The following is a 22,090-nucleotide window of genomic DNA, read 5'->3' as shown; positions in this document are numbered from 1 at the left end:
CTTGCTTGCCTCTCCTCTTATCTAGGTCAGAACAAAAAGTGGAAGCCATGCGTTACCAAGCTATAATTGCTTATTTGAATCTTTCCACATTCAAGTGACTGAGAAGATTAAAGTACCCATTCCCACGAACTTTGTTGAATCACTAAAAACGGAAACCAATTCGAAATAATTAAAATCAAAATTTAACAAAGAATCACACAGAATCCACAATAGGATGACAGAACTAATTTTCATGTTCTTTCAACGAACTGATTATACCTTACCAAATCAAAGCAATTGTCCCAGGCAACAAACAAATTTATGAATGCTTAGTGGAAACCCAACTGAATCATTTTCATCATAAGGGCTACAAAATATTCAGTGGCAGTCAGCCACGACTCTTAGCATAGGTAGTACAATATCTGCATATATGACCCGACTTAGGAACTCACCTCCATTCCAAGAGTCATATCCTACTTACTAAGCAGTCGACCCATGTCACAAGTGATCTACTTTAGCACACAATTTTGGGGTCCGTTTGTATTAGTAGGCTTTAGTCTCGGCCGTGTCACTTCTCTCTTTCTTTCCATCCATTAACTCTACGTTTGGTTTTCACCGTACATTTTATACTTAATGTTTCATAATTGTATCACGCAAACAATTTCTCTCTAACATCCCATCGAAATAAATATGTTAAATGTATAAAAATTAGAAAATGGTAGCCATAAGCACTTGGTACATGATTTTACCATGTCATCAATTCAGAATTTTTTTCTCTACGATTACTATCACTTTTTATTTTTACAATTTTTCTTTTTGTTCAACTCAAGACAAAGTAAGAATAGATAAGAAACAGAAATTAAGAGAAAAATTTGAGCCTTCTCTGTTTGGTTGAAAAAATATGATGGCATGTAAGAGCATAAGTGTTTTTCTTAGCTTTTCCCAGGTTTTTAAAATACATAAAACATTAAGATGCTTTTGTTTATTGCACTTAAGATCTATTCAGATAAGTTTAGGTTTTTACAAGCTTCTATTCTAGGAGAACATTTCATTTTTATACTTCCTACCGTAAATAACGTGACGCAAATACCAATTGTACGCACATTTCCTTGATTTCGATTCTTTGTCAGTATCGTGTTAGTCCTGAAAATTATATATGGGGTAGGAATACTCAAATTCCTTGTTATTGTACATTTCCTGAAGTAAAGTTTACCGTGAATATCACGAGAGATGATACCTTTCAAGTTTTGGCCTCATTCTGCGAGACTATTTTCAAAATGTGACATTTATTGCTACTTAAAATATTAAGCATTTGAAAATTATTGTGTAGTCATAGATTTATCCAAGGCAATTTTTTATATACATATATGTATATGATAACAATAAATGTAATCTGGTTTAATTTGAATGTGAAAAACAAATAAATAAAGATTAAAATGTCACGCGAAATTTCAGTTCCACCTACTAATCTTCGTTTAAAATAATAACATACCAGTAACTGCAGTATTATATTTATCTTGTCGTGCATATCAAGTTTTATTATTATTATTACTATCATTATCGTAATCGTAATCATTATTATTAATATTATTAATATAAGTTGTTTAGCTGTTTGATAATAGATGAATTTTGATTAATGATAAAAAAAAAAAAAAGATCTAAAAAATGTCTGAAAATAAAATTTCAAGAAAATCAAAAGATGTTCAAAGGCTTTTACATGTAAATTTTATTGTTTTTTTTTTGACTCTTTTCAATCAATCAACCCTTTGATGAAAAGTAGTTGTATTCGTCGTACCTCGTGTATAACAAACAACGTATGTGTTTATGTATGTGTGTGTTTTCATGTTTGAAACTAGAACGCAAACTGCTCACTAGTTTTCTTTTACTTACATCACTTTTAAAAAATTTTAGCAGATGGTTGTTTAGAAATTTGGTAAGTAAGGAGATGTTACTTTGATAAAAAGTTACTCATCACCGCTGTTGAGCTGTTATATTTATTGACGATACCAAGCTTGTTCCAATACCATTGACGAGATGTCAATCGGGTTAGCGGCTTATGATGATAGTTGCAGTTGAATAAACACAATTATTTATCCAGGGCAGTGTTGGTTTTTATGGCAATTACCACTTCTTCGCCACAGGCTTTAAGAACAGTGCACTGAAAATAGAAAAATGATGTATATAAGTTAAACATTATATGCTATGAAAAAGGACACACTCGAAGTAAAAAGTATTCTGATCGTTTTTTTCCTTGTAAAACATTTCTGCCTTTCGAACGTAGTAACATTTACGGTCAAGAGTTTTGAATGTACCATCCAAACTCGTAAAAATGTTTGAGCACTCCTCACGACACAACCATAAAAAATATTCAAAAAAAAATTGAAGAAAATAATCGCATTAGTAAAAGATTCAGTTGTTTTTTAAAATGCTCTAGTTGCAGCTAGAATTATAAGCAAAATTTTTACAATTCAAACAAAATAACAGAAAATCTATAGAGAGCTCGTCCATCAATTATGTAAGGTTTGGTAGGAGGGAAGGGTGGGGGAGATTTCCCAGATGCGTTCCACTTTTAAAATAATTTTCAAATAATACGTATCACCTATACACTACTATGAAAATTGTTTTAAAAAAATATTCTGATTATTAACGATTACTTTTGTTATTACTAATTAAAAAAAAAATTCATATGGGGCATTGCACGAAGTATCGATCAAGAAAGAAAATTGGTATTTGTGATTTACTTCAAATTTTTTTCTGTTAAAGTACTGGTAGAAAAACGAAGCCCTGGATTTTCTAAAATTTTTTTCAGTCATGCGTATCTGAGATATTACCATTTCAAAAGCGAGCATTTTCTGAAATCTGAAAAAATTCAGGAAAAATTTTGAAAATTATTTTTGTAATGAGTTTTTCATATGAAAATGAACAAAAAAATTTCCCTATAACATGGGTCGAAAAAAATATTTTTACAGAGTTACGGAATGAAACATTTATATTAAAACATACATATTACAATGTTTTATACATATATGATAGTTATTTGATTACCTTATGAGAAAGATAAATCTTTGACGCAGAATAGCGATGAGCAATAACTTCAGTTTTAGCTAGTACTGGAATGACGCAATGCATTTGTTGCATGTGTGGAATTCTATGCGTGTTATTATACCTTGATGTTAGGAACTTGACTGTATTTTCATAGTCGTCTTGTGTTCCATAGAAAAATACTATATCGTATCAAAGATGGGAGGAGTAATTGTAATGTTACAATATGTAATTCTCTACTTTGGTGTTTTCTATGTCCTTTCAAGTTGTATGGATTACAGCACTAATCATAAAATCTTGAAGTAGATTGCATTGTTGTTGATCAACGATTGCATATACCAGAAAGTAAAAGATGTATCGTTGTATTGTAGGTTATGAGATTTTTTGATCGTGGTACCTTCGTTGACGGTGCACTAGAGACGAGTAATACGAACTCTTGCCTGAATACATGAACGTTTGCACCTAGCGGTGCTGCCGTTGCGATTTTCGAGATTTTATACTAACGTTCAGTGCGCTACCTAGCAAAGACGTAGGTAGTTACTATTTTTCAAATTGAAATCTGTGAATATATTTTTTCGACCCATGTTATAGGGATCATTTTTTATCATTTTCATATGAAAAACGCACTACTAAAATAATTTCTGTTTGCATTATATTCCTACCTACTTAATTGCAAGTGGAGTCATACAAATGACCATCTCTCACACGAACGTAACCATCCTAGTGTCTCTTATAGAAACTCCTGTAATATCGTATGCAATGCATTTGACTGCCTAAATTTGAGACAACTCAATGATTTTGCAAATTCGTCAGGAAATACACTTGATCTAATTTTTACCTCGTTTTCAAAGGCCACAATTTCTACTAGCATCGATCCGCTGAGTAAAATCGACAAACTACATGAAGCTTTTGACATATTACTACATGGTCCAATGTTTGTACCATTGATGAATGAACTTCAGAAAAGGTAACTACGATAACATCAATAAAGGTCTTAGTGAAATTAACTGGGAATCTCTTTTCGAGAACCGCCCTATAGATGATATGTGCAATATTCTCAACCAAAAACTGCAAGAATTAGCTATTAAACATATGCCACAAGAGAAAAACATGATAACAGGTTTCCTAATTGGTATAGCAAAAAGCTGGTAAGTCTAATCATTCAAAAGAAAACCTCACATCGCAGATTTAGGCAACATAACTTTTAATGTGACTGGTTAGAATTCAAGCACCTCAGAGCACAAGTGAAACTGCAATTCAAACGCGATAATGCACAATTCTTGTCAAACTTAGAAAAAAACATAAAAAGGGACCCGAAGAATTTCTTCAAATATGTCAACGATTCAGAAAAATTTGGTTATCCCGCAACCATTCATCTAAACGATGCTACATCTGACCAGAGTGAGAAAATTGCAAACCTTTTTTTTAGATTTTTTCGGCAATGTCTATAGAAAAGACTCTTTTGCTGGCTGTAAATTGCCGATTATTTCGCCAAAAAACATGCATACGATTCAAACTACTGAACAACAAATCCTGAAAGCCTTGAGTGGGCTAAACGTAGATGCCTCGGGTGGCCCTGATGGACTACACCCGTACTTCATCTTTTCATGCAAGGAAAACTTAGCAAAACCTTTGCTTTCATTATTCAAGTGCTCTATGAATCAAGGTACTTTCCCTAGCCCATGGAGAGAAAGTCACATAGTACCAATATTCAAGAATGGCGTCAAGTCCAACATAAAAAACTACAGACCAATTAGCATTATTAACGTCTTTGCCAAAGTATTTGATTCCATAGTCTTCAACAAAATAAAATTCCATTTGTCAGCAAACCTTCTCGATGAGCAACATGGATTTAGAGAAAAACGATCCACTGTCAGCAACCTGGCAGTGATGCTTGAGGAAATAATTACCTCCTTTACTAACCGAAATAAAACACATGCTGTTTATATGGACTTAGCTAAGGCATTTGACTCGGTGAATCACAAGCTTCTCACAGAAAAACTAAAGTGTCATGGAATAGGAGGAAATCTCCTACAACGGTTCAAATTGTACCTGAGAAACCGGAAACAAACGGTCAAAATCAACAACTTTCAATCAAAACCTATCATTGCGGACTCTGGAGTCCCTCAGGGCTCACACCTGGGACCACTCTTATTCTTGATTTTTATCAACAATAATGAAAACTGCATCAAATTCACCAAGTTTCTACTATTTGCAGATGACCTGAAAATCTACTGCGAAATCAAGAGTCCTTCAGACTTATTCCTACTTCAATACGACTTTAATAGTGGCTGCCAATGGTGTAAAGAGAATGGACTTGCGCCTAATACAAAAAAAATGCTACTCGATGTTTTTCTTTAGAAATAATACCGATTCTAGATACGCAAATGTGGAATACATGCTAGAAAACCAAATCTTAGAAAGAAAAACCATAGCCAGCGATCTTGGAGTTATTTTCGACTGTCATCTGACGTTCAATCTCCACATAGACCACGTCAAAGCAAACTCAATGAGGATGTTGTTTTACATACTGAGAAAATCGAAACCTTTATCTGATGTTCGATCAATGATCACACTCTATGACACTTTTGCTAGACCAATATTGAACTACGCCTCCATTATTTGGTCCCCCAAAACGGACGTTAGTAGCAGAAAATTAGAATACGTACAACACCTCTTTCTAAGATTTGCATCCTACAAAACAGACTCACCCATGTCATTTCTTAATCACAATTATGAAAGAATTAGCCAGCAATTAGGATTCAAGTCTCTCGAAAAAACACGTAAATTCACAGATGCAATGTGTCTATTCAAAATGTTCAACAATTTAATAGACTGCCCTTCAATTTTGAAAATGTTTAACTTAAGAGTGCCAAACAGAAGATCGAGACACAATGTACACACATTTGCAATACCGAACCAATATCTAGCCAGTTACACCCACAAATTCATCATTATGCAACTGAGTATGTTAGCGAATAGTAACAGTGGTTGGATGGATATCTTTAACCAATCGATCAGTCACTTCAAAGCGTTAGCCAGAGAGGCACTCTAGTTATCTAAATCTTAGTTGAAAACACTCTAGTTTTATACTTTGTTAAATTTTTATACAATATATTGTTTTTTTTATATATATATATATATTCTATATTAATGTTATGTATTTTAAGAATATTAAGTTATTTCCGTTGATAGTTATAAATAAATAAATAAATATTCGAAATCCGACTTTTGCTGTAATGAAATCTCCATCTTTGAATAGGGTTAGAAAATTTTGAAATATTTTCTAGAATTTTCTGAATTTTTTCCAATTTTAGAAAATGGCCGCCTTTGAGATGGTAATATCTTACATAGGCAGGATTGAAAAACTTTGAAAAAAATCAGGGCTTAGTTTTTCGACCAGTACTTTCACAGAAAAAAGTTTGAAGTAAATCGGAAATACCAATTTCCGTTCTTAATCGATACTTTTTGGAATGCCCCATACACAAATAACTTTTGCAAAGGGTAATTGAAAGAAAATTGATTACAAATTACTTATGAAATGGGTCATGAGAAAAATTGACACATTATCATTGCAATTCAAATTTATGCACACGCGAACAAAATTCATTTCGCGTTCTATTTTTGTAATGTTTACTTATTAAAACAACATAACTAGCGTTTAATTAAATGATTTTCATATAAATACGTACTTATTGGTGTGAATCAAAACAGTAATTACCGATTGATTTTGAGCGAATGAACAATTACAATGTCATTGGTAATTGATTTCTGATATTACAGATTACAAAAGTTACATGTAGTTGAATTTGCAGTCGAATTAAAAATGTAGGTAAAAACTCACAATGCTAGTTTTCTGCCAATATTAGAGCATCTTCCTAATATCAATTAAATTCCGAGAATAGATGCAGTGAATCTAAGGTAATAACCCCAGTTTCTGACCCTGTCTCACTTCCTGATCACTCCCCTTTCACCATATAATACAATGGTTCTTTCCCTCACCACTTGATAAACAGCCAATGGCGGGCTCTGATGAGAAATTACAACACTAGTCATCAGTTATTCTTATCAATTCCCATGTGCAAAGTGAGACACTGGTCTTAAAATATCAGTAACTGGGGTCATTTATCTTGTTGTTAACTATAAAGGCACCCGACAGGGATATAACCAAAAAGAATAGAATAATAAAAAGTAGAAGACACGCTATAATTTTTTTCATAACAGAGTGCTGTTGAGAATAATAGGAGTATTATTTAACATAGACAACTAAAATAATATGTGATTTCATAGAGACGCGATCTTTGTACTACTATTTAATAAATAATATGGTTTATCATTGATTGTGAGTCAAGAAATATTGGATGATCAGTAAAACAGACCTCATGCTCAAAACTCCTTGACCTAGTTTTTTATGAATCACAACATGACGTAAACATTTCGTGAGTACGAAATATTATATTTGAAAGGTAACAATGTAACAGTATGCTTGTACAGTTTAAAAAAAGGACAGTCGACTTTAGTTTTAAAAAATCACGTTGAACTCTTTAACACATCAACATTCTTTTTCCAAACAGACCAAGGCATCATCATACCAGAGTTGGCATACATCTTACGAAGCTGAAGTTTGTTACGTTAACATAACAAAACATCAAGGTAAAAATCATGACTGTGCAATATCTGAATGCATTTCAAGGACTTTGCTCTTAAAAATATGAGTACATTTTGTTTATCCTTGGTTAATAAAATTTCAGACGATCCTAAAAGTGCGAAATAACGATTTTTCCTAAACATGCATTGTTACAGTAACGTTACTAATTTCATACTCATTACATTTTCGAACCTTCAATTCTGAAATTTTTCAAGATATTCTAACCCAGAAATACAAATTTTCTGAACATTTCTCAAGTTTGTATTCTGTTCAATGATCATAATTTTCTTCCATAAAAGTATTGTGAGTACTGGTGAATAGTTTGAAATGTAGATCACTGTCTACATATTAACAGCAATCTGTGATTTCCAATCGGAAGAAGAAAGGAGGTAAAGGAACACAACTTTTTACGTTTGTTGGAAATAACATGACGAAACATCTCAAAATTCATCAGTTCTGTTAGATTTTGATCGTCATCTATTCTTACAGGTTACAAGTTTTCGGACAGTAAAATAGCAAACATAATCTGACAAGTGACTGAAAAATTTAATTTTTTTTTACAGACATGAAAAAGCCACTTTTTGATGCCTGTTTTTGAACCATAAAGTGGCACTTTATACCACTAACATCAGAACTGCCATATTAAGATTTTGTAACTTCAGTTGCGCAATCAAAGATGCGAGTCAAAACTGGCGTCGAACTGACTTTTCATGCTTTGCTAGGAAAAATATTGTATAGGGTGTGCCTCTAAACTGTTTTTGGTTCGAATAATGATTCACTGCTTACAGTACTATTTAGTTTCAATTTATGTAAGTCCTGTCTAATAGTAGATTGTGCACCAAGAAGGTAATGTAGGTCTTTTTATGACAAGCATAAGTTTGCAGTATGAGTTGTAGGCAATTGCGTAAGTGAGACGAAGACAAACATTACAAATACACGAGGAGAAAGACTTTGTCTCCATGGTGTACATAATACTTTACGTTAAAAAAGTATGGTTTACAAGTTTTTTTTATTACAACGGAATACAAAAAAGAGCACTTTTAAGCACTAGGATGTAAGAGTACACTTTTATGTACTCTATGGCTTTTTTTTGTACTGTCGCAGGAATAATTCCTTTACATAAGGAACGCAGGAAAAGAAAGATGTGTAAACCATACTAGTGTTGCATAAAATATTGAATATTCATTTCCTATTATTATATATTATATATATTTCCGATGTCAATGGATAATATCGACAGAAATAAGAATAAATAACAAAAATACTTACCAGCAGTTCTTTGCCGGCGTCAAAATCGGCACGTAATTGAATACCCAGTTCCCCATCTGGAATCTTTAGATCCTCGCGGATATCTCCATTGTCAGCCATTAAACTCAGATAATTGTCATCAGATATGTCTGTCAACTAAATCAGAAGAGAAATGTACAGAAGATTTTAATGACAAATACGTTACATTAACGTGTATGGTGCTTGTTTTTAGTAAATTGATATAGATTTTTGGAAACCCTCATATTTCTTTTTAGTTAAAGACGAATTTTCTGACAATAACTAATACGAATGGAAAATTGTTCATAAAAACTCAAATGGTTTTTACCCACTGCAAAAGCTCTCATATAATGCTTTGTAACTGAACCTCTTTTTATTTGCAGTTTAGAATTTATCATTTGTCGACGATAGTTTCTACCAAAATCAAAAACTTCATGGATTCGTCAAAATAACTCCATCCCTATAACTTTTTTCCGTTTTGTTATAGTAAAAATTGAATCCTTGCCTGGTAGTCCTCTCGTTTGACGAATGGAACATCCATGTTGTGCGTGGACGGACAAATATCTTCGTACTTTTTCGACGTGAATATGTCGATACCGACTAGATGAACCTTGGCGTGGCCATGCTTGCCAGTCTTCGATGTCGACATTTCAACAATCTTGCATGGACGAGATTTCAGCATGACAAACCCGTTCTTGCGAAGTGCCGAACATTGTTGCGGATACGTCACAGATGCCCCAGAGTCACCGGTCTCAAAATGAGTATCCTCAATGTCTGCCATGTCGAATTAGGGTTGTCTCTATGGACAGGATAATATTTTGTTTAACCAGAAACATGACAATCACTTAGTGTGGGGTCTTAAATTCTCTTGAAACAATATCATAACTTACAGTACTCTAAGAGAACTTTAAAACATGTTCATGATTATCAAGACGAAGCCAGCATCCAAAGTTTGCAACTGAACGAATTAACGTCGATCGAAAGAAGGTAGTGCAGTTCGGAAGTAAAAATTTCCACAAATATCACAAGGTATTAATACTTTTATAAAATTATATGTCCAAAACTGTACTGCATCAACCTGTTCAACAGCACTCTGCTGCACTTGGTGGCTAACGTCAGCTTTATTTCACCATTAGTGCATATAGTTTCAGTTGCCAAAGTTCCCTATTTTTCAAAATTGTATGTTTTGCAGACAACTGCAAAATAACTCCAAGTGAGACAAATCTAAAATTTGAGATTGATCTCTTTGATGGATTTATCTTTTTTTGCGATTGCAAATCAATTGCAAAAGTAAATTCATAGAATTAATGCTATTTCTTTATTTCTATATCAAATGAAAATGTATTGGAATGTTTTTGTTCAGAATTAAGTGTACAATGAGGTTATTAAATCCTTTTTCTGTTTTAGATACGTGGACTTCGATATTTGGAGGTATATACGTCAACGCCGAAATTGATCAGGGCACCCCCTTAACTCACAGTTGAATATTGCTTTAACGTGTGCTTTTTTCTTTCTTTTTTTTTTTTAATTTATAAGAAGTTGAACATATTCACAGACATGGGACACCTAAAGATACCTGATCCGAAAATCCCTTGATTCAAGATGACGTCCACCAAGTTAGTTATCAGTCACTCAGAAGTAATGAAGTAGCATTCACTGAAAAGGCACAGTATACCTATATTATCAGCTTCTGTTTTGGAATTATTATATTTTGTGGAATGAATAATTTTTTGCAAGTCTTAAGTCTTTACATTTCCTGCAAACTAGAAACGAAATTTCCTGCTTTATAAAAATCTTGCAGAATAGAATCAAAACATTGTTAAAAATGCCTTTCGAATGGTTTGTACTTCTTTGCCTCTAGATTATTAGCTATTCATTAAATTTATGTACCACATCTGGTATCAAGAAACTTTCGATCGATAAACCTTTGGATTTGAACAGGTATGTCCATGTTTTTGTCAGAAGTAGTGACAACTTGTTTTTTGATCAAGTTTAATCAATCAAAGCTTGAGATACATAAGGAATCACACACTTTCTACTTTGTGTAATTCTGCTGAGAACAATGAAGTAAATTCCATAAAAATAATAATCTTAGAAATCAGAATGTCTTTAAATTTCTCCAAGTTGCTGAGAAAACTCCCAACAAGCTTAAACAGTATAACAATAAATAAATAAATATATTGCAAACTAGATGTATAAACATTTAATCTTTGAATGAATCCAATCACATTGCGGGCGGGGGGGCATCTATTCGACTTGTGAAAAAAATAAAATCACAAGAAAAATCTTCAATGAACAATTTTTAAAAACCCTTCTACAATCGTGGTATATTAATTGTGTGATCTGAATATTTTTATACACAACCAGAAGAATATTTTGAACAACCTCACATTTAGGGTGCCCAATGAGACTTATTTTTGCCCATTACGAAAAATTAAAGACGTTTCTTCCACCCTCTAAGCTTGGAGTGTCTCATTGAAAAACTAATAGAATATTAACTTTTTTATAACTATATTTTCATCTTGATTCCTGCATTATGCTGGCTCTAAGAAAAAACAGGCAGCAGGTAACACGTATCAAAGTTCTAGATATCCTCGAAACTTCATATATATGTTTGAATGTGTTATAATGGCCCGAGATTAACCAGATATTAATTATTGGACTGTTCGGTACTTTTTTCCTGAGCATTGCATTGCCTGATGATTTATTTTCAATGTATATCAATACAGTAGAACCTCATCTGTCTGTTTTAAAGTAGGAGGAGAAGGAACTTCGGAGAAGTCAAGTCTCGGATAACATGGAAAACATGCACTAGCATCCATTATTTATAACATATTAATTAAAATTCTGTATTTTTACATCTGATGCCATAATGCTGTATGAAAATACACATATTAATTATTAGTGCTAGCATGCATTATCGGATCAATAGTCAGGAAAGAAAATTTTTTTTTCTAATTATGCGATTATGTATATCAGACCATGCAGAGTGCTTCGATCAGTCGGATGTCTTTGATAATGTGGAATCTCAGTAAATCAAAGGCCGGATAAACAAGGTTCTACTGTGACATAGGCTGCGTATTGCCGGCTAGTTTCAATATCAGGATTCGATTTTGCCTTCTAACGAAATATACAATTTGGTGGGAAAAAATTATTAATCCGAAAATGGCAGTTTAAGGTATTTAATGAAGGAGATAATCAGCTTCTTGATACGAAAAATTAGAAGATTTGCGAACAATTTTCATATTTTCATGACTTAATTTCGTAATACTAGTAATCTTATTCAGCCAAAAATGGCATATCAACAAAACGCTTTTAAGCTCTTTGAGAATACACTTATATTTTCAATCGTCAAGCACAGACTGGGTGGTTACCACCCATGTTCAGTTTTGAACAGCTGTATTTTTGAAATGATCAATTACATAATATCCAAAAAATTCATGGATATGTTGGAATGTCTCAAAAATAAATTTACATTGTCTTTGAGCAAATATATAATGTTGCTGATACACAGAAAAATTGATGAATCATTTTTTTCAGTTGAAAAACATATAGAGCATTGAATTTTAGCTGTGGGTGGTTATATACCAATGTTTACTTGAAGGGTTATAATGTCACTTAGTGACCCATGAAGAAGTATTTTGCAAATATAGTCATACCAAATTACAGCGAGGAAACGAGAAATTCTTAAAAATAATGCTGCACAGATGAAGGCAGTGTAGAGTTCATTGAATAATCGGAACAAACATAAATAGCCATTACTGAAAACTTTTTTTCTCACCAAAAATATGTTATAAAAGAAAAAAGGTAGAATAATTTTGCAACTCTTCTATAAGAGTTCAAAATCTAAGGGACTTAAAGTATGCAAATTTTGAGGTACAAAGGTAATAATTCCACCACCTACTTCTCAAACGAGCCTCATGCTGAATATAGAGAATAATACCAAATAATCATTAAAGAACAACAAAAATGGAAATGAAACATGATCGTTACTCAAGAGCAAAAATTCAATTTTTAGTGTTGTTCTTTGGAGGTAAGTAATACAATCCACATAAAACTTGAGGTAGAAGAGTAAAAATTGGCAATTCCAAAACTCGCTAAATGCCAATTTGCTTTCAAGGCGTTCCTTCTATACTCATATTGTTTAACACTGCAAGTAAATGCAAAGAAATATTTTTAATAACTGGGTTTGGAATTAACTACTTTTGGACTGCATTTCTCAAATTTAATTTCAGCAAAACCACGTTTTTAATTGATTTTTGTCTACAAATAAACTTTTATTGATTTCTGGTTGGACAGACTTTCGTAGCTAGTCTAGCAATGGGTCTGAATAAAAAGATATGTCCATAAAAAAAAATTGTTTTCTTTAAAACATACACGGGACTCGACTGGGTTCAGAACTTTAGTTTCACATCAGCATTCAAAGCTAGTTGCAAATAGTAAGAAGTACAATATAGTGAATGGCAAAAAGTTCTTTCACATTTACAGCTTGTTTTCAAATTTTAAAAAGGAACAAATAAATACCTAACCGACGGAGGCATTACGGATTTTCTGGAATTTATAGCGAAACAATTTTTGAACAATCATTGATTTGAAGTAAATATTGTAGCTGCAGACACAAGAGAAAACGAAACAACTGTAGGAAAGTACTGTTGAAAATTTTGTCAGTAAATATGTGAAAGACTGAGATGCACAAAAGCTTCAACATTTCTGAGATCAAGAAACGAGATAATCACGAATCACAGAAATAATACATGTATCAATTGCAAAATTCACTGCATCTGCAGTCACTGGTAGATTGATATTTTATTGCACGATTTAAACAAAAACCAATTATGACGGTCAAAATGTTACTAAAAGAAAGAGAGACCCTATTAGCAAGAAATTGGATGAAGTTGAAGGTAGCAGCCAGAAACAGCAACCAAATGCATAAAACTTCTTTGAAATAGGTTAATGCTGTTTAATTTTGCACCCACACTCCTACAAAAGTAGATGAGATTCAACGTATTTGACAATATTTCGAATGTCAGGCTGCAGTACTTTATTAATATCAACCCAAGCAGGTTAGATATCATCTCTGGCTGCAGGCTTCAAGTTCGTAGAAATTGGGCTAAGATAACGGTTGGAAAAGATTAGGACCATATGGCCGGCTATAAACCCGCCTGTCGGAAATTAAAAAAAGAAAAGAGTAAAAATTTCAGAATGACATGTTCAGAATGTTCGTTTTTGACGACAATGAAAAAAACGTTACCGGTGATAATACGAAAGTATGGTCAGAGTACAGGTATTACTTGACCTCCAGTAATGAGTTATAGAGTGACTAGCAAGATATCCAGGTACAGCTATGCAGTGGCCATGTGGCATATTGACGAAATTATTCTGGGAATTAGAATATTATAATGGGGAGGAAATCTCGATGATGTTAGGGCGCAAATTAATACAATAGTTACTTTTCGTTCGAAGGATATTAGAGTGGTCAGAAGCAAGATATTAGGTATGAATTAGTGATAATCGGTTGGGATTCCGCGATACGGGGCGATACGACGGCTTAACCAAAGAATACATCAGCACGCCCGGGTTATACTCGTCGTAGAGGGAGTCGAGGATAAAAAGTACTGGGACTGGCAGGGCCTGGCAATTGGATTTCGGGATGTAAGAGTAGCCTTTTCCTTGACGTATTTGATGCGAATAACTATTAACATGGCGGGAAAGAAAGTGAGAAGCCTGAAGAGCCACATTGCCAGCGGCCCGTTGTCATCGGCAGGTCACTACGATATTCATTCGTTTTTATCTCAAAATGTACGAACACTTTCACGTGCATACAAACCGGGCAAAAATTCACGTATCAAATTCGAACCTCTCCTTGCGTTATTTAGGAATTAGCACCATTAGTTACCACAAAAACCGAGAGCAGCTCGAAATACTCACATGTGACCAAAATGGATACTTTAACCAGAAGATCATGTCGCGCATGCGCCGTGCGGTGATCGAAATCGGGGTCCACTAACATTGAAACACGGACTTCCGACGTTTCCTTTCACATCAAAAAAGCTCCTTTCCCGCTCGACGCCGCAGACAAGCTCGCTTCTATGTTTCTCCCAAATTTCTTGCATTGAAATATGTTTTCAAAATACATACTATTGATGTTTAATATATTTCTCTCGCTACGTTTTCTTAGTTTTCAACAGGTAAATAATTCTATTTTACATGAACTGTATGATGAAAAGGTGAACAAATAAAAGCCAATTTCCTTTCCTGCACCAGCTTCATCACCGTTTGACTGCTGTCAAGCACGGCGGCAAATTAAGGTTAAGCTACGAAGCTGTAACATCCGACTAACTCGCTACCAATGTTTCCCATTTATTATTACAGTATATAGTTGTTATTAACCATACCTAACTTTGGTATGAGAATCTTGTAATGAAACCAAAAGTTACTAGATTATATCTAACTATTGATATCTAACTATACATTATTAATTGAAAACCAATTTGCGTAAAGGTTGCGAAATTCTTTTACAAAATTAAAACATCACTATATATAACCTGGATGCCTCCCAGAGAGCTCTTTTCCGAAGGTAAAATACACTTCCGTATTATAGACAATTTCGCCCACACGAAATAGCCGTAATGGTAAGACAATCGCACATACTTAGATATATAGGTATAATCAAGCGTATTATTTAGCCCAAGTAAGATTTATATTCACATAAAACCAAATACAATCACATTTCAGTATCTGGAATACTTACGACCCTCAAGAAGTAGCTATTGAATATACGTCAAAGTAGTCGTTTCATAACGCCGTGTTGCATGCAAAAATATATACAAGAACTACTCTCGAGAGCATAGTGTGAGTATACATGGGAAGCTTTCCAGCAAGGAGACACAGTGTGACACTGTGTTACACGGTCGAACACTGTGCCTTGGTGCTTGTTGGACCGCTTTGAGGTTCTTAATTCATTCACAAGAGTCCGCTCATGCATTATACGAAAAATCTAGGAACATTGAGCGCTCCAGGAAAAAAAAACATTTGTAAAACGCGTGTAGATTATCATTGCATTTAATAAATAAATATAAACAATACCATGCGCCGAAAATAAAATCTTTAACTAAAAAATTGGCAGCAATGAATCCGACACAGTGTCCAACCATGCTCCGCAGCTGTGTCCGACTGTGTCGTTCTGTGTCGTTGTTGGAAAGCACCATGTTCGACACAGTGTCGCTCTGTGTCGCTCTGTGTCGTTGCTGGAAGGCTCCCATGGTGTGCCCATATATGTAATACTCCCCAGAACTCCTACGGCATAAGACTCCACTCCTTTCATCGAAATCAAAGCCTTTAAGTAATTTTGTAGCAACTATTCAAAGAAATTCCTATATTGTTAGGGAATTATTTTTCTTACGAACGCTACCCTGCTAAAATCACGATTAGAGACAGACTTTAATAGAAATTTTTTTTGAAGACAGATTTTGACTACGGTGTGCTCTTTTATGTTATTATAACAGAATAAGTATATTAATGGACTTACGTATATTATGAACTCATGCATTTATTAATATGTAATCGATAACTTTATTCTTAATAATGATTACTTAAGTATTGCATAAGTTCAAATTGAACGTATATTAGGCCGATTTTTTTTTTTTTTATTGTAAGCTCTAAATTGTACATGAATCAGAATTGACTTACGACAGCATGAGTACATTATTATCACTACGCTTCAACTGGGTTGTACATTATTCACCTATATCCATAAATAGCCACACCAATCAATATTCGACGTGTTTGAGTGCAGGAGTTGCACATGACACGTCAAAAACGTCCAGGTAATTTCATGACCATGTAATTTACTTACCAGTTTCATAAATATATCCTTCCACAGACTCTCTTTGAAGAGTTCTTTCCATACGGCTTCTACTTATACCACAGATTTAACAAAGAATGTAAAAGTTGTTAAAAAAATCTTTGATATTAAATAACTCTAAACAGGTACATAAATACAAATTTTCAGAAATTCTTAAGCAAAACTGTTAATATTCCAAAATTTAATATACAACAAAAGGGTAAAAAATTATACAATAATATGTATCTACTCAGATCAGCGATTACAAACATAGATAAAACAAAAAAATACATCTATCAAAATATTTGGTAATGACCAATTTTATCATTGTTTTTTGTAATAACTTTTTGACATTATTATCGTTAAAACTTATTGTTCTTCCAATTGTCAATAAGGTAAAAGAGCTTTTTTCAGATTTTTATCCGGAAATAATACATAAATCTCATTACTATGGAGTTTTAAATATGATTGTACTTCCTATACATTCTTAAATGGGGTTCAGTTTTTTTTTTATATACTTTAGAAATAGACTGAACTGAGCTTAAACTCGGATTAGCCTTGCGACAATCGAGTATTTTTCATTTATTAATAAATAACAGTAATGTCATCGTGCACATTACGCAACACCTAATTTCCGTAATTAATTTTTTGTACCTCGTATTGATATTAGAATTATTCAAAAGTTCAAAAGACCCATTTTCCTCTTTAGCGGCAATTCCTAGATTGCCCCATTTTAACAGTAAAACAATTGCAATCCGTTACAATACAATAATGTGTAGAGTTTTCTCGTTATCGGTGACCCAAAAAGTCTCTGCTACTAATATCTTCCAAAATACGAATATTTTTAGATTTTTTTCTACAATATTGGATTCACCATTTTATATTATGCAACTTTGACCTTAGATTCGGGATCAGCGACCTCAAAAACACTACGGTACCAATTTTCAATGGAATCCGTTTGGCCATTCACAGGATAGTATTTTTATTTTCATCTTATGGAAATTTGTTATTTACATAAATTAAAAAGTACTAAACCAATCGACACCACAATATAATCATTTCTTAGTTTGGAAAAGCAGCGTCCATTGAGATCAGAATCATTGCAATCCGGTACCTCGTTCTAAACCAACCGTCGGACAAAAAAATTGATCACATAGATACATACATGCATACGTACACATGGAGACAATGAATCTGAGACGGCTAATTTTTTACACTAGACAGTTATGTTGCCATCACAGAGAAACCTACAGCGCCATAGTGCGCCGAGAGCGAAACAAACTCAATTTCAATAAACATAATATAACTCATGGCCGTCGAATCTAACCTTAGGATACGCATAGGATACGTGTCAATCACTGAACTAAGAAGGCTAGACAGGAGAACGAACTAGGGTGGTGGGATAGTCTCATATACGACCGCCGCCTGGCGTCGCTGCTAACCGTAGTGCACTGCGCAGTCAAGTAATTCGAGTCCCCCCGTGGTCACCCGTCTCCTCCTTCGCTTCGTTCTTGCTTGCTCGTACGGTTTAAGGTTATGTGTATGCACGATGCGCGTGACGCGAGCGATGCGGGCTAGAAACAGAATTAATGTAAAAATGCGCAGTATCGGATTTCGCATGTACCCTACGGTTAGCAGCGACGCCAGGCGGCGGTCATATATGAGCCTACCTCAAACTCGCATTACTATACGAGTTCGGTGCCCTGTTCTCTAACCTTCTTGCACTGAACCACGGAGTAGTAGGAAGGAGACAACACTCTGCGATAAAACTTGTCCCCAGTTTTGAGGTAACGTAAGAGGAATTGTCTAAATGCGATTTGAGCGCCTCTAATGGAAAAAAGTGAAATTTTCGCTATAAAATGTAAAAAAAAGGGCGGCAATCGTAACCTATAAGCTACGTTTTATAAACATGCTCCGTAAATTCGTAAAATACGCATCTGAAGTGACTAAAAAATATTAAAAACCGAGTGATTGCTTTTCTAATCTCAACCGACATTAAATCCGAGGAAAAGATTTGCAAACGGCGAATCGTAAGATCATATGGGGAAGGGGGTGAGAGCGCTATACGGGCTTACACCGCAAGAGACGCTTAAATCGCACCTTGACAATTCTTCTTACGTTGTCCCAAAAACTGGGCCAGCTTTTGACCCAAGTGTTGCTTGAGTGTTGTCTCCTTCCTACTACTCCGTGCACTGAACTTAAAGTTCAGTGGTCTCAACATGGAGACTAGAGGTAAGGAGGCCGAACGCATCTGGCGGAATCGTCGAAAAGTGGATCGTGAAAGTGATAAAAGATCTTGTAGTTCGAGATGTATCCACAAGCGATACCAGCGCCTGGTTACGAATAGGAGTCTTCAGTCAACGGAATAGGATCACTGATAGGATACATACGTGAGGATCGATGATTCAAAACCACCGCGCTGACGGAGCCCGCAGTGGTAGCGCTGAAAAGCGGGTACACCCCGCGGATCATCACTTTCACAGTCCATTTTGCCAGCATTGCGTTCGGCCTCCTTACCTATAGTTTCCATGGATGTCAATCTAACAAGCCATCATCCCCGCAGTATTTCAAGGTTAGATTCGACGGTCATGGGCATGGAGACTAGAGTACAGGAGTCCAATCTCTGTATTGAAGATGTGTCCGCGAAATTATGAGAAATAAGGGTTCCGCTACAGCGGCGCTGTCGTCACTCTAGACCGATAGCTGTATGTATGTTAAATATAATAGTCTCCATGATGCCGCACATATTTACGTTTATTATAATTATTATAATTTTGGTCATTGTACCACTGTATTACTATATTTATAGGATCAGAACGTCCGGAGCGACGCTGGTGATTAAACCGTGCACTATTAAATCTCGGAGTTTCGCGGACGCCTTTTCTGCCTCTCCGCCTTAGAGATTGGACTCCTGTACTCTAGTCTCCATAGTCATGGGGTTTATGAGATTGAATTTGTCTCGCGCTCGGCCGACTATGGCGCTGTAGGTTTCTATGCGATGCCAACATAACTGTCTAGTGTAAAAAATTAGCTGTCTCAGATTCATTGTCCACAAATGTACACACATTGACGCAATCAATATTACAATTAATGTATGAATACAATAACAATTAACCCTTTAAGGTGAATAAAGTTTATACCAGTCTTGAGGTGAAACGTAAAAGAACATATCCCTAGCTCTTTATAAGTATTGCACGATACCAAGGAATAGACTCAAAACCGTGCAAGTTGCAACGCCCAGTAACAGGCAACCGAAAAGTATAAGAGCAACGCTTATATAGATACTTGTCAAACCGATCTTATAGGTATATCAAAATAGGAATTAATTACACGGATAGGAAGCTATGCGCACAGCTCGGACGCTTACATTACCACACCAATATGGTGTTATACCAAATATCTATAAAAAGCTCACAATGTAGTAATAGCTAAGAACACAGATCATGGGCGAACATGTGACGACGGTATCGTACTCTGGTTTCAATTCTTAAAATATGGGGAAAATTGCCCCATAGTTCGACAGAATATTAAAGAGGGGGATCATTTTGCGCAGATACCGATCCCCGTAAAAACGGGATACAAATTCGAAGTCCACCTATCTTAAATGTGAAAAAAGGAAAAATTGCATGAATTTTTCCAATTTTCTACTGCGATTTCGTAGAAACCGTGCCATTCTATTGTTTCTGCGTCAAATGACTATGTGTTGGAGTATTTTTGTGCAAAATTGCGTAGAGATTGGGGCTGTTTAGCCCATTTTCGCGTTTAAGATATGTAGACTTCGATATTTCGCGATATACACGTGAATATCAAAACCGACCAGTACTCCGTTAATTCCAATAAAATATTTCCAAAAATATAATCGGCGCAATTAATGAAAAACATTTGCTTGTACGGATTTTGTAAGTCTATGGTTGTGTCGGTGAACGTATTCTCGTGCTATGGACCCTATGGACATACCGAGTCCCATGAGCCGGAACTGTCAAGAGCGAAACGAGCGGAGCCAATCAGAATAGTCCTTCTCAAATTTTCTCATAGAGACACTCTGATTATAACCAGATTAACAAGTGATAATTTCGTTGACGTGAATTTCGAACTACAGAATAGTAGAACGATAGGCACTGATGACAGGTTTCTGTGAGAAAGTGTATACACAAATTCCAGATCCGTAAATTCGGCTCGAATTCTGGACCATGAGAAGCCTACCTAAATCTCTTTTGAAATCTGGTGTATAACCTCCGTAAATCTTATGAAATCCCGAAAATCTTTTAATCTGATTACACCAAATTTCAAGAATGATTAACCCCTAAAGTTCCAATTTTTTATGAAGCTGGGAATAAGAGTTTGATATCTTCCCTAATTTTACTTCCTGCATTTCCTAATGTCTTCCACGTCTGATGGAAACGTACTCATTATTGGTATTTCAGAAATGAAGAATTTATACAATCTTTCCTGTAAAACTAATGACTCTTTATTTCCTTCTTTCGGAAGCACATAATAGCGCTATTTTTTCTTTCCTCGTATGTATAGGTAGATAATGTACTGAGATTGAAGCTTGACAACTTCTTTCATTTGTGGTAAAAATATGAGATTTACAACAAATTAAATAATAGTTGCAACTACATAATTGTGCAGTCTACGTATCAATTTTACCAACTAGTTCAAACCACTGTCGAAGGGCATCGCTGAGGACAGCTGGCAATGCATTTATGTCACGCAGTATCATGTAGAATGGGAATGGAAAATTGTCCATGTATGAACGAATACTAACTAACTTGCCACCTTGGAAAACAGGCATTCGAATATCCAGAATTGAATCCTGGAACAAAAAAAAAAAAATACAGTCGTTAAAATCAAAATATAAATGTAGAGAAGTCAAAAGCACTGGGTAATTTTAGTTTCGTGAGACAATTTAATTAAGTTTTTTTCCAACTTACTTTGTTTATGGGATTATCAACGATAATAAAAACCAAAAATATATCGGCCATCCTTGCTCTTCTAACAGCAAAGTTCACTTTGTCTACACCCTCGGAAAAGATACCCCGCCCATCAGACAGCACAACTAACAATTTGGCGTTGTCCGTTGAACTAGCTTGACTTGAGAACATATCCACAGTGAAATCCACCAGTTGTCCTACCATTGTCTTCTTTTGCTCAAATCTCATTTGCTGTATCAATCTATTTGTATATGAAAAAAATAATATATTATCGTCGGATCTGTCTAAACATTGGTATAAAAATTACGAAATATTTCAATCATACCATAAAAAGTGTCTTCATTGCTTTATTTTGATGTTAAATAATTGTAAAATTTG

The 22,090-nt window shown here is 34.7% G+C and overlaps 2 protein-coding genes across 5 annotated transcripts in view; both read right to left on the bottom strand.

Moving 5' to 3' along the window:
* Positions 1-946: 946 nt before the first annotated feature.
* Positions 947-15,008, bottom strand: LOC124180592 (eukaryotic translation initiation factor 5A). 4 transcript variants are annotated; one of them, XM_046566319.1, is made up of 4 exons: positions 14,864-15,008; positions 9,441-9,734; positions 8,939-9,073; positions 947-2,137 (listed from the first exon to the last, which is right to left on the bottom strand). In XM_046566319.1, the coding sequence occupies exons 2-4, from the start codon at positions 9,714-9,716 to the stop codon at positions 2,066-2,068; spliced, it is 483 nt and encodes a 160-aa protein (XP_046422275.1). In that variant the 5' UTR covers positions 9,717-9,734; positions 14,864-15,008; the 3' UTR covers positions 947-2,065. The 4 variants fall into 4 exon arrangements, with proteins under 4 accessions (XP_046422275.1, XP_046422268.1, XP_046422283.1 ...); XM_046566312.1 differs by having other exon boundaries at positions 14,763-14,900; XM_046566327.1 differs by lacking the exon at positions 14,864-15,008 and adding an exon at positions 10,512-10,597.
* Positions 15,009-21,186: 6,178 nt separating this feature from the next.
* Positions 21,187-22,090, bottom strand: part of LOC124180517 (midasin) — a 120,120-nt gene continuing 119,216 nt past the window's right edge. Inside the window, exons 24-25 of the mRNA XM_046566144.1 lie at positions 21,713-21,953; positions 21,187-21,594 (exon numbers count right to left, since the gene is read on the bottom strand). Of these exons, the coding sequence (XP_046422100.1) occupies positions 21,412-21,594; positions 21,713-21,953 (424 nt within the window). The 3' untranslated portion in view covers positions 21,187-21,411. The remainder of the gene's footprint in view (positions 21,595-21,712; positions 21,954-22,090) is intronic.

This window comes from Neodiprion fabricii, chromosome 1 (assembly GCF_021155785.1).
Source record: "Neodiprion fabricii isolate iyNeoFabr1 chromosome 1, iyNeoFabr1.1, whole genome shotgun sequence".
NCBI lineage: Eukaryota > Metazoa > Arthropoda > Insecta > Hymenoptera > Diprionidae > Neodiprion > Neodiprion fabricii.
The sequence above is the reverse complement of the archived record's forward strand: the minus strand, read 5'-3'. Positions and strand labels throughout refer to the sequence as shown.